The sequence below is a fragment of the Felis catus genome, chromosome E3 (assembly GCF_018350175.1).
Source record: "Felis catus isolate Fca126 chromosome E3, F.catus_Fca126_mat1.0, whole genome shotgun sequence".
Lineage (NCBI taxonomy): Eukaryota > Metazoa > Chordata > Mammalia > Carnivora > Felidae > Felis > Felis catus.
In genome coordinates this window covers 26159102-26172936 of record NC_058383.1, presented here as the reverse complement: position 1 = coordinate 26172936, position 13835 = coordinate 26159102, and the positions used below count along the sequence as shown (strand labels likewise).

The 13835-nt window shown below is 46.8% G+C and overlaps 1 protein-coding gene across 6 annotated transcripts in view; it reads right to left on the bottom strand.

The window, feature by feature from the left end:
• The window catches only part of TMC7 (transmembrane channel like 7), a 56594-nt gene that overhangs the window by 34722 nt on the left and 8037 nt on the right, over positions 1-13835 (bottom strand). For 5 of the 6 annotated variants that reach the window (XM_006942272.4, XM_006942274.4, XM_006942271.4 and 2 more), the window contains exons 2-4: positions 5559-5802; positions 2627-2775; positions 304-471 (exon numbers count right to left, since the gene is read on the bottom strand). In XM_006942272.4, the coding sequence (XP_006942334.2) occupies positions 304-471; positions 2627-2775; positions 5559-5802 (561 nt within the window). The remainder of the gene's footprint in view (positions 1-303; positions 472-2626; positions 2776-5558; positions 5803-13835) is intronic. The other variant, XM_023246456.2, reaches the window with a different exon arrangement.

Genomic DNA, 13835 nt, shown 5'->3' with positions numbered 1-13835 from the left:
AATGTCTGTGGATGACAGAAACCCTCCACATTAGAATAAACAGAATGCCCAAAAGATGTGACTTCTGTTGAGCATTCAGTAAAGAAACACACGTCCGGCACTTGCTATAATGTCTGGCACATAACTGGTGGGAACTGAGTGTCACCATTATCAGAGATAAAAGTCTCGAAATAAAGTTATTGGAGTAGGTTATATCATGCTTGCTAAATATTCCACTTTCCTAGCCCACAGTGCTCCTCCCAAGTGGTAGATAGGCACACAGTGACAAGAACATTCTCACATCAAACCAGGCCTCAGACTCACCCGTGTCTTTGGACGGAATGAGCACAAAGGTACTGTTGGTGATGTTGTATTTGGTGAGCAAGACGGGGAGCAAAACCAGCATAAAGATAATCAGAAAGATCACCAAGTTCAGCAACACCAGAAACCGCAAGAAGGAGAAATAGGACTGAATCCCAGTGCCAAACTTCCCTGGAAAAAAGAAATCCAGACATCACCAACCAGGACCATCGACCCACACGCACTACCCGCAATACATCCAATCAGCCAGAAAGTTGAGGGACTTGGTGGGGGAGGGGGGAAGAAACATTTTGTATATCTGCTGTTGGCTTTAAGTCTCTCCTTCTTTCACTTGTAAATCTACACTCCATCTTGAATTAGCTATTTGACAATGGTGTGTGGTAGGACTCAGTATCTTTTCTTATATGAATATCTAATTGACTCAGCATCACTTACTAAAAAGGCTACCCTTTCCCCCATGAATTGCAATAGGTGCTTTTGTAACTGACCATGACTGTATGAACCCGTTTCTGAATTCTCACAAGCCCCTTTCTGAATGAAAACCTCCAGAAAGGCCATCACTAAACCAGAAAGGAAGCTGGGCATGGAAGCTTGACCGCCAGGATCAAATCCTTCAAATCCTGGGGCTGCCTCATCCTAGCTGAGTGAACCTGGCCAAGTATTTTAACCCATCAGAGCCATGCGAATGATAAATACCTATATGAAAAGTTCTTGTGAGGATTAACTAAGCTAGTTATGAGTGAAATCTTTAACACAACACCTACTGGATAATAAAGGCTCAACTGGGGTCAGCTTTTATTATTTTGCTCCAAACATGATGTTGTGCTTAGATCGCAAAAAAAGTACGGCTAAATGGTTAAGTTTGTTTGTTTTTAATGTCTATTTTTGAAGGGGGGAGGAGGGGAAAAGAGAGAGAGAGAGAGAGAGAGAGAGAGAGAGCAGGGGAGGGGCAGAGAGGGAGGGAGACACAGACTTTCTATCAGCACAGAGCCAGCCCGATGTGGGTCTCGAACCCACAAACCATGAGATAATGACCTGAGCTGCAGTCAGATGCTTAACCGACTGAGCCACCCAGGCACCCCCCCAGATGGTTAAGTTTTAAGTGAGCCTATGAAGTCCCTTGTGATTGTGTTTATATTCTCCCAATAAAACAATTTTAAAAAGCATTTTATTGAATAAATTACCAAGAGTATTTTATAGGTCTTAAAATAGGAATATTGACTGCATTTCTTCCATTCATCCTGCCACATTCACTACAAACTTTACAAAATTCCCACTTTAGCAGATTTGAGGAGTTGTTTGTAAATTGTTTTTGCTTTATGGCTACGTAACCCTAAGAGGTATTTTCTCCCTGGCCCTGCTATGTCACCCAAATGTTGAAATGTTTCTTCCTAATCTTATATTGTGGCACAACTTGCAATTTTTTGTATACTTGCTATGGAATGAATTGTGTCTCCTCCCTCCCTGAAATTCATATGCTGAATCCCTAAGCCCTAATCTGATGGTATTTCGAGGTGGAGTCTTTGGGAGGTGTTTAGGTTTAGATGAAGTTGTAAGAGTGGGGCCCCATGATGGGATCGGTGACGTTACGAGAAGAGGCGTCAGAACTGAAGCTCTCTCACCACCCCCCTCTCCCCTCTTTTCCCAAGAGCACACAAAGATGAGGTCATGTAAAGACACAGCGAGAAGGCAGCCTGGTCTTGAACTTCCAGTCTCCAGACTATAAAAAAATAAATTTCTGTCATTGAGGCCACCCTGTCTATAGTATCTGATTAGAGCAACCAGAGCTGACTGTTGGAATCCTGCAGCCCAATTCCCCCCAATATGGGGAAGGACGGATCCTCGGTATTTTCAGGGCCACGGGCACCTTTGGCAGTCCAGTGAAGCCTAATGAACCCTATTTCAGAATAATATTTTAAATGCCCCAAATACAAATAGACCTATGGTTATAATATTAAAAGCCGGTTATAATATGGAAAACCAAACGTGTGCTACAATAATATAGGAGCATCTTCATTAGCACATTAAATAACAAGACCTAGTGGCAGATCCTGCAGGTTAACTGCTACAATTTCAAAGTAGTGACGAGCATAAATGGTGTTCCAAGACAATTACAGCCAGAAGGGATAGGAAAATATCTGATTTTCCAGCTGACAAAGACACAGGTTCTGCTAATCCTAACTGGGGCTGTTGCTCCCATTCATCACAGAAAGAAGTGCTAAATTTCATCTAGAGGTTAGAGAAAACGAAGCTGTACTTTCCGCCGGGCACGGGAGACTTCTGCCAAGGAGCGCGGAGCCCGTGCGCAGAGTGTGGGGCGTGGTACCTTCTATGCTGCGAATGTCGTCCCGCCACAGCTCCAGGTGGGTCGTCATCTCGCGAGCCTTCCCTATGAACCTCTTCCAAGACTTGCTGCTATACCGTTTCCACTGGTCCCACTCAGATAAATACTTCATCTGGGTCTCCTGAATGTTCCTGCATTAAAAAACAGTCATGACAGGGGCGCCTGGGTGGCTCAGTCAGTTAAGCGTCCGATTCTTCATTTCGGCTCAGGTCATGATTCCACAGTTCGTGGGATTGAGCACTGCCTGAGGTTCAGTGCTGAAGGCATGGAGCCTGCTTGGGATTCCCTCCCTCCCTCTGTCTCTCTGCCCCTCCCCATGCGCCTACTCGCTCTCTCTCTCAAAATAAATAAATAAATAAATAAAAGTCATGACAATGATCATGACAAGGTCATCAAGCCTCAGCATCAAATAAAATCCCAGCCGACAGGATGTGGAAAACCTGGAGCCCTCATACACTGCTGGTGGAAGTGTAAAATGCTGCAGCCGCTAAGGAAAACAGTCTGGATATTCCTCAAAATGTTAAACACAGAATTCTGATATGACCCAGCAATTCTACCCCCAGGTAGATACCCCCAAAAGAACTGACAACAGGGTCTCAAACAAAAACTTGTACATAAATTTTCATAGCAGCACTATTCACAAGAACTGAAAGGCAGAAACAACCCAATGTCCACCAATGGATGAATGGACAAACAAAATGAGGCACAACCATACAATGAAATATCATTCAACCATAAAAAGGAATGGCATATTGGGGCACCAGGGTGGCTCGGTTGGTTAAGCATCTGACTCTTGGTTTCAGCACAGGTCATGACCTTTTGGTTCTTGAGTTTGAGCCCTACATCTGGCTCTGTACTGACTGTGGGGCCTGCTTAGGATTCTCTTTCTTTCTTTCTCTCTCTCTCTCTCTCTCTCTCTCTCTCTCTCTCTCTCTCTGTCCCTGTATCTCTGCCCCTCCCCTGCTTGTGCTCTATCTCTCCCTCTCTCAAAATAAATAAACATTAAAAAAAATTTTTAAAAAGGGGGGGTGCCTAGGTGGCTCAATAAGCTTAGCATCTGCCTCTTGATTTCAGATCAGGTCATGATCTCACAGTTCGTGACATTAAGCCCTGCATGACAGTGCAGAATCCACTTGGGATTCTCTCTCTCTCCCTCTTTCTCTGCCCCTCTCCTAGGCTCATGAGCACGCGTGCACACTCTTCCTCTCTCTCTCAAGACAAATAAGTAAACTTAAAAAAAAAAAAAAGGAAAAACAAATAATCCAGTGAAGAAATGGGCAGGAAACATGAATAGACACTTCTCTAAAGAAGACCTCCAGATGGCCAACAGGCACATGAAAAGATGCTCAACATCACTCCTCATCAGGGAAATGCAAATCAAAACCACGCTCAGATACCACCTCACCCCAGTCAGAGTGGCTAAAATGAACACATCAGGAGAGTATAGATGTTGGAGAGGATGTGGAGAAATGGGAACCCTCTTGCACTGTTGGTGGGAATGCAAACTGGTGCAGCCGCTCTAGAAAACAGTGTGGAGGTTCCTCAAAAAATTAAAAATAGACCTACCCTATGACCCAGGAATAGCACTGCTAGGAATTTACCCAAGGGATACAGGAGTGCTGATGGACAGGGGCACTTGTACCCCAATGTTTACAGCAGCCCTGTCAACAATAGCCAAATTATGGAAAGAGCCTAAATGTCCATCAACTGACAAATGGAAAAAGAAATTGTGGTTTATATACACAATGGAATACTATGTGGCAATGAGAAAGAATGAAATATGGCCCTTTGTAGCAACGTGGATGGAACTGGAGAGTGTTATGTTAAGTGAAATAAGTCATACAGAGAAAGACAGATACCATATGTTTTCACTCTTATGTGGATCTTCAGAAACTTAACAGAAGTCTATGGGGGAGGGGAAGAAGAAAAAAAAAGGTAGAGAGGGAGGGAGCCAAATCGTAAGAGACTCTTAAAAACTGAGAACAAACTGAGGGTTGATGGGGGTGGGAGGGAGGGGAGGGTGGGTGATGGGTACTGAAGAGGGCATCTTTTGGGATGAGCACTGGGTGTTGTATGGAAACCAATCTGACAATAAATTTCATACATTAAAAAAATAAAATAAAATAAAATATTCAAATCAGAAAATAAATAAATAAATAAAGCCACTCCTTGTTAAAGGCAAAAAAAGGGAACTGCATACTGATATACACCACCACTTGGATGAACTTTGAAAACATGATGCTAAGTGAAAGAAGCCAGGTACAAAAGGTCACATGTTGTAAGATTCCATGTATATGAAATGTCCAGAATGGCAAATCTAAAGACAAAGAGTAGATTAGTAGCTGAGGGGAGGGGAAACAGAGAGGAGTAACTACAGATGATGAGGCTTTGGGGGTCTGCAGAGCTACAAGACGGAGGGAGCCTGGGTCCCTGAATGACTACAAAGTTCCCCTTTGATCTGAACCCAGGACTTTTATGTGAACAAGAAATAAACTTCTAGAGGCGCCTGGGTGACTCAGCTGATTGAGTGTCTGACTTCAGCTCAGCAGCTCAGGTCACGATCTCACCATTTGTGAGTTCCAGCCCTGCATGTGGCTCTGTGCTGTCAGTACAGAGCCTGTTTTGATCCTCTGTTCTCTGCGCCCCTCCCCGACCTGCTTCTTGTGCTCTCTCCCTCTCTCTCTCTCTCTCTCTCTCTCTCTCTCAAAAATAAATAAAACATTAAAAAAAAAAAGAAAGAAATTTCTAATATGTTGAGTTATTACATGTTCGGGTAACTTTGTCACTGCGGTGTGGATTACCTTAAGTAATACATTTCTAATTACGTGAACTCTTCAGGAAATGCATTCCATGCATACAACACACCGTGCCTAAAACATACATCAAATGCCTTCCAGATGGCTACTGAACAAACCTTAGCCTCCGCTTCTCAGAGATGTTCAGTGCATACTTCCGAATCGATTGGCTATTGAGGTTTTCAGTGATTCCTCCCTCCAACTGGGAGCTGTAAGAGTCTGTCGGCTTTAGCAAAGTGCCACTTTGCTTCTCTCGGGTAGGAATGGTCGTCCTCTTGCGTGCAATGGACCGATAGCTTGGCAATTCTTGAAGGAAATTCACAGGTGGAGAGGAAAAGCAACTGGAGTCCAACGAGAGGTTCTCTGAGCAAGAAAAAAGAGAATCATCAGTGACCCCACTGAGACTGGGAGCCAAAAACACAAAACTTGCATAGGAGAACTTGAGTCTCAGAGGCCATACACAAACCTAGCAGATGGTCACTAGCCTGTGCCACAGACAAAAACATTTGTATCTTTTTTTTTAATGTATTAAAAAAATTTTTTTTAACATTTATTTATTTTTGAGAGACAGAGTGAGACAGAGCATGAGTGGGGGAGGGGCAGAGAGACAGGGAGACACAGAATCTGAAGCGCGCTCCAGGCTCGAGCTGTCAGCACAGAGCCCGACGTGGAGCCTGAACTCACAGGCTGTGAGATCATGACCTGCGCTGAAGTCGGATGCCCAATTGACTGAACCACCCAGGCGCCCCTAAAACATTTGTATCTAAATTATTCTGTTTACCAGGACGGTGCTCGGGATGACGACATCATCCACAAATGGGTTCACTTTCAGCAGATGTGTGTGCAAATATGCGTTAGGTTACATGATATCTGAGTTCTAGTGTTTGGCTGCAGCCACCAGCTAAATGTGTGACCTGAGACAGTTATGTGAACTCTTCCACATTTGTCAAATGGGGCTGGTACCATTTGCCCCAACTCTCTTCACACAGTGTAGGCTATAATGATGTATAGGACAAAACTTTGAAAAGTATAAAGCACTATGCAAATGCACGATGATAACATCAATAGCAACAACAATAATAATCGCATTTACAGAGCATTTCCTGTGCACCAGGCACTGTGTGGAGAGTTTCACACGCACTCATGGATCTGGGTCGGCCTTGTGATCTGCTCGGACCAAGAGGATGCAGCAGAAGTGATGCTGTGCCCCTTCCTAAGCCTCGCTGGCTTCTGCTGCTCTCTGGCTCCCAGCTGTTGCCTTGTGAACAAGCCCAATGCTAACCCACTGGAGGATGAGACCATTGCAGCAGAGGATGATCAACCCAGCTGAGACCATCCCAGATTCGCCACACCTCGCTGTCACCCAGCTGGCCACAGCTGCTCACTCAGACTGAGGGAGGTACTGTTGCCATTCCCATTTTACAGATGAAAAAATAAAGCTGACGGGTTCCCCAACCCCATGCCCAGGCCCCTCAAAGCCCTGCCTGGTTGGATTCCCATCTGTGTCTCCAGTTCCTCAGGCTCTCTGCCCTCCGACCACACATTTCTTAGGATCTTTCAGACACTAAGATGGGCCCTGCTCCCTCCTCCTCAGAACCTTTGCATATGCTGTTCCCTCTGCCTGGAATGAACTTGCCACATCTATTTATCCCATTAGCTCCCACTCAAACGTCACTTACTCAGGGAAACCGCCCCTGCCCCACTGCACTATTACAGGTGCCATTCCCCCCTACACATACACTAAGTCCTTTACAGTACTTATCACAATAAGTAAATAAGTAGAGTATTTGTAAATAAATTTATTTGTGTGACTGTGTGAGCACATCTTTCCCTTCCAGTGGACTGGAAGTTCTCGGAAGGCTGGGGCGGTGATGATGTCTTCACCAATGCACCCTGGAACCTAGCACCATCCCTGACTCAGAGAGGAATTCAATAAAGACTCATTAGGTGGATGGATGGGTGGATGGATGGATGGATGGATGGATGGGTGGATGGATGACATTCCTAATTTGCCCATGCTTAGCCTAATGAGTGGGGGCGCTGGCAACAGAATGAGGTCTGCCTGACTCAAAAATCCATTATTTGCTCTACCACACCAGGCTATAGCTGGAGGCCAAATTTTGCTGTGCCTTGTGCAGCGGTCTAAGAAAGGAGGGCCTCCTGCGGAAGGTGAGGATGCCCCCTTCAAGATGGGTTTATGCCTGATCCAATTTTAGTTGTGGGAAAACCACCTTGAGTGGAGACAGGAAACAGGGAGAGGAAATAGGAAACAGCCATAATTACCTAAGCAGCAATTACCCCTACAGGTGGTGAAACTTCTAAGGCTTCAAGGATTAAGCCTGGATTTGAATCTTAGCTCTATCAAACATTAGTGTGTGTGTCTTTGGGAAAGTTACTTAACCTCTCTGAACTTCACTCTCCTCATCTCAAATACTCATTCATTCACCAAATGTGGCTACCAAGGGTCAGATCTAGAGCTAGGGACACTGCGGTGAACAAAGCAAACGGCCTACTCACATGGCACTTATATTCTGGGGTGGGGACAGGGGAAGATTAGACATTAAGTAGGTGATAAATACACCAGGAGGTGAAAAGTGCAAAAACAAAACCAGAGGGGGGTAAGGAGACAGGTGACATGTGGAAGGAAGGCACCGTTTCTGATAAGGTAGGTAGGGTATGATCTTGGTATTAAAGTAGCATTTAAGCCGAGGTTGAATAGAGGACCTGATCCCTGTGTATATTTGGGGAAGGGAATCCAAGGGGAGGGAAACAGCAAACGCAACGGCCCCAAGGCTGGGGTGTGTGCGGCATGCTTGAGGAAGGGCACAGAGGCCTGTGTGGCAGGAAAGGAATGAATGAACAGGCAGTGATAGGTTCTGGTGTTGCTGACCTGTGATGAACCACACCAGCCCCTCTGCGGTCCCCTCCCCTTGAATCGGGACTGGATCTGTGACTTGCTTTAACCAAAGGTCGCAACAGAAGTGTTTCTCTGCCATCTGTAGCCCCAATCCTTGAAAGGCCTAGAGGCGTCCGCTTTTGTGCTGTTGGGACGCCGAGGCTGTCGTGTAGAAAGTTGGCAAGTGGAGAGGAAGAGGCCCCGGGTGTCCAAGGAAGAGAAGCGAGGAACCAGCAGACAGTGAGAACCAGAGACCCCAGCTCTGACCCCAGCAGCTGCTGTAGCTGCCCCCAGCCCTTGGGTCACCCTCACTTTTAGCACCACCAGGGGCAGGAAGGGACTACCTGGACGCTCCAGACCCAACAGACATGACATGCGGCCGAGCAAAACATCTCTTCCATGCCCTGCTGATTTCCTGATGCACAGAATCAGCAGAAACCATCAAATGGCCTAAGCCATCACGTTCGGAGTAGTCTGTTAGCAACAATAGGTAACTGGGACAGGGAGCATGGAAAAGTGGAGGTCAGAGAGGTGGCTGGGGCCACACCGAGTGAGACTCTATGGGTCAGGAATGCCCCTTGGATGTGGCAGACAGGAAGCCACTGAGGGCTCAGAGGCGAAACATGTCCCGATCTGACCACATTTTAGAGGATCCCTCTGGGGGCTGCAGAGCTAAGGATGGGACCCACCACAGGGGCCGGCTTATGCGCGTTAAAGGCAATCGCATAGGGAGAAACACTTAGCGCCTGGCACACAGTGGCTCCATAAAATGTACTTACAGCTATTACGAGGAGGGGGTGCTGGGGAGGGGGGGACCAGCCAAGGCCGGGCTGTCTGAGTTGGAGTCTGACGGTGCAGATCTGTAATGTTTGCCTCTCTGATAAGCACGTTCAGGCACAACGGAACAGCTGTCCCACTGCAGATGACACACAGACACGCGCCTGGAGCCCTGCCAGCTGCCAAGTGCAAGCCTGTGAATCTCACTCAACCTTGCATTTCCCTGCTCCAACACACCCTGAGGAAATGACACACTTCCATTAGTAACAGCAGTTCCTAAAGCAAATGTGGGGAGTGCAGTGGGGGTAGGGGGGGCGCAGTGTGCCTGGAGGCTAAAGGGTCAGAGCCCTGGCTGGAGGCCACTCCTTCTGGCCACCAACAAAGAACTCTTATTACCACAAACAAAGGTCTTTGAATATGAAGCAGCATCAACCAGTCGAATATTCAGCAACTGTGAGGTCAGGGACCACGGGCTGGAGCTAGAGCCTGGGTTGGCTTTGTCACCCACCAGCCAGGCCACCCCAGGCAAGACGATGACTGTCTGTGAGTCACATGTTTCTCTTCTCAGGAACGGGGCACATAATACCATGGACCTCATCAGCGAGATCTTGAGGATGGCATTATAAACAACGCAAATAATATTAGCTAGGATTACTGAGCACTTACCTTGTGCCAGGCTATTTGAGGTGCTCTGTATACATCACCACACTAAATACTCTAAACTACTCTTTGAATAGAATCATCCCCTTTTACAGATGAAGAAACTGAGGTTTGGAGAGGTTAAGCGCCTTGCCCACTCACACAGCTAGTAAGTGTTGGAATCAGGAACCTATCACAGGTTTGCCAAATGCCAAAGCTGTAGTCTTCACCATGAAATGACTCAATGGGCCATGGATTTGAAAGTGCTTCATGGGGCACCTGGGTGGCTCAGTCAGTTAAGGGTCCGACTTCGGCTCAGGTCATGATCTTGCGGTTTGCAAGTTCAAGCCCAGCGTAGGGCTCTCTGCTGACAGCTTGGTGCCTGGAGCCTGCTTTGGATTCTGTGTCTCCCTCTCTCTCTGTCCCTCTGCTGCTTGCACTCTCTCTCTCTCTCTCTCTCTCTCTCTCTCTCTCTCTCAAAAATAAGCATTAAAAAATTTTTAAGGGGGCGCCTGGGTGGCGCAATCGGTTAAGCGTCCGACTTCAGCCAGGTCACGATCTCAGGGTCCGTGAGTTTGAGCCCCGCGTCAGGCTCTGGGCTGATGGCTCGGATCCTGGAGCCTGTTTCCGATTCTGTGTCTCCCTCTCTCTCTGCCCCTCCCCCATTCATGCTCTGTCTCTCTCTGTCCCCAAAATAAATAAAAAACGTTGAAAAAAAAATGAAAAAAAAAATTTTTTTAAGAAAGTGCTTCATAAACACTAAAATACAAATTATTTAATTGCTTTTCCACATACTCCTATTCATATTTCATAACAACAGTCCCTGGTGGAAAACTCTATTTTCAAATGGCCGTTATCAAAGAGGAACGACTCTTCCTCTTCAGACATTCTCGGGAAGTGCTTCATCTTCAAATCAAGAAAACAAATAATTACAAGCAACCCTTTGAACACAGGCATCATTGTTTTTAACACTACGATCCATCTCCTTCCATTTTCATACGACCACACATTGGTCAGAGCATGACATCACCGGATTTCTCACGCCAACCTGGAGCGGTAGACAGAGGCGTCCCTGCCCTGGCTTTTCAACAAGGAAACTGGGGCCCAGAGAAATGGCGGCTTGCCCGAGGCTTTGCTGTCCAGACAGACTCCTGGTTTTACCTTCTTAGAAAGACAGGTTGTATCATCTCGCAGAGACTTGCTTTTCTCATCCTTAGAGAGTAAGAATGTCTCATGATAGTTATTGTCAGATGTGCTCCTGAATTGGTCCAGCTGAAAGTTATCGTCAGCATGGACAATTAAGTCCTGTGGGTGGTGTGTGGGCTGCCTGTTAGCCATTTATTTGCATGGGAGGCAGGAGCATACTTAAGACATTGGGGTGCCTCCATCTAGGAATGTCTAGAACCCATTGGCCATTGGAGCTGGATTTGGGCATTTAGATTATTATTTAGGTGGGAGGATGACTGGGTAATTACAGAGAATGTGGGGGCCGGGGCGGCCATTAAGTACTTTTTCTGTTTTCTGGTATCCTTCCAGGTTAAGGCCCAAGTTACTCTCTCTGAGACTTAGAGCAGTGTCTTGCTGAGGGACAGCCCTCCATCTGAAGGATGGATGAATGAATGAATGAATGAATGCGGAGAGGCAGGTACACCTGAAGAGCATCCTTAGGTCCAACTTCCTTAGCGGCTTTTTCCACAGGCCACGAAATCCTACCCATAAGCATGAACACTGTCAGGACGTGGGCACAGGCCAACTGTGATCTAAATGGCACTCAAACCACCACCAGAGTCCCTCTCATGCTTGCCAAGAATCTAGCCCAGCCGTATTTGGTGCTGGGTTCACTTCAGGGTTTTTCTTCCCACTCACAGAATCGTAGAAACTCCAGGCAAGAAGGGACCTTCTGGGTCATCTGGTCCAGGCCTCTCGCCAGCTGCCGGGGGAATGAGTTCTGTTTGACAAACTGTATGGAGCCCCTCTCTGCACGAGACTCTGAGGCAGGGACTCTGGAGGGGAGGAGGGTTTGCAGACTTGCTTCCTGCCTCAGTGAGCTTTCACTCACTCCTTCAACCCCACTGCACTTTAAAAATTTTTGAAGTTTACTTATTTAGAGAGAGACAGTGCACATGAGCAGGGGAGGGACAGAGAGAGAGGGAGAGAGAGAGTCCCAAGCAGGTTCCAGGCTCTGAGCTGTCAGCAGAGCCCAATGTGGGGCTTGAACTCAAGAACTGTGAGCTCATGACCCGAGCTGAAATCAAGAGTCAGATGCTTAACCAACTGGGCCACCCAGGCACCCCTCATCCCTAATTCTACCCTCCTCACTGTTTACTTGCACCTAGTGTCTCACCCCTTTCCTCCCCCATTAAGACTGTAACCTCCATGAGGGTAGGGGCCCCATCTCTCTCCTCCACTGCCAAGTCCCCAGGGTCCAGCATAGAACCTGACTCATGGTGACTGTTCAATAAACACCTGCTGACTGACTAACTAACTGAATGAATGAATGAATGAATGAATTTGGTGTTTGGGATACAGGCAACATTAGCTAACCCACCAGGCAGACCAAAGCATGTGTTCAGCACACCAGCAAAGCAGGGACACTAAAAAGTGAGAAAAGGGTTTAAGGAACATAAGCATTATTCTTCTCTATACAGATAATATATTTTTTCCATAAGTGAAAAAAAAATTTTAAGGAGAAAAAATAAGCCGTCAAAAAATAATGATTGAGATGTTGACTGAATATTATTCCTATTTAGGTACTTCACACAAATGAGCCCTGTTAGAAGCATGCTTTGCTGTCATTTCTCAAGAAATGATCAAATGGCTCATGCACATCTGGTCTCATATTACCAACGAGGCAATGTAGGCACTGATTTCAGAATTTTGGGGACCTCTTTCCACTCATATTCTTTGACATTGTTTTTATTTTGAATGCTAACTGAGTAATATATGCTCACAGCTAACCCTAACCCTAACCTTAACACAAGGGCTCACAACCCAGGGGATCTAGTGGAAGATGCTATGACAGCTCCCCCAAGTGCTCCAAGGCCAGGGTCTCATCACTGTCTTACTCCTGGAAAGGCCACCCACCTGCCTGTCCATCCATCATTCACTCACTCATTCCCTCAGTCACTCAAAAACATTTACTGAGCAACTGCTATGTGCCAGCCAAGCACTGCTCTAAGACTGGGACATAGCCTTGCATATGACATACAAATTCTCTTGCCCTTATGGGCAAGCCAGAGGAGACCAACAGTAAGCAAGTTAAGAACAATATATTTCAGGGGTACCTGGGCGGCTCAGTCGGTTAAATGTCTGACTTCGGCTCAGGTTAAGAAAAAAAAAGTAATATATTTCAGAGGCTGACTGTGTGGAGAAAAGTAAAGCAGAGATGGGTTGGAGCAAAGCCAGCAGGAAGGTGGAGGGTGGGGATAAGAGCCACATGGTTACTGGGGAGAAGAGCATCCAAGGCAGAGAGAAGGGCAAGTGCAAAGGCCCAGAGGCAGGACCGTGCCCACTCAGTTCAAGGAACAGGAGGGAGGCCACTATGGCTGAAGGAGAGTCAGCAGAGAGAGTGATGAGGTAAGAGTTCAAGGGGAGAGACAGGCCAGACCAGACAGGGTCTGTGAGCCATGGTGAGGACTTTGGCTTTCAGTCGAGTAGGTGGGAGCCATGAGGGGTTTGGCGCAGCAGAATGACATATTCTGACTCTGATTTAACAAGATCTCTCTGGCCAGCCCTGTGGCTATTTCTGTCCATGAGCTGCATAGGTTGGCATGGCTATGTCCTATCCCAGGGCATCAAATGTCGAAATGCACTGTCCTGCAATGACAGACATGTTCTATGTCCGCACTGCCCAGTCCATGTGGCTACTGACCAGTTGAAATGGGGCTGGTGAGAGTCAGGAAATGAATTTTTAGTTTTAGCAAACTTTATTAAATTTATATTTGCATAGCCCCACGTGGCTAGTAGCGACGTACTGGACAATGTAGAGGGGCCTCGTTCTTAGGAGGCCAGAGCCTGGTCTGAGAAGGGAAGATCCCGGGCCTTGGGAGCCTCCCCCATCTGCCAGACTTCACAACTGCCAGGC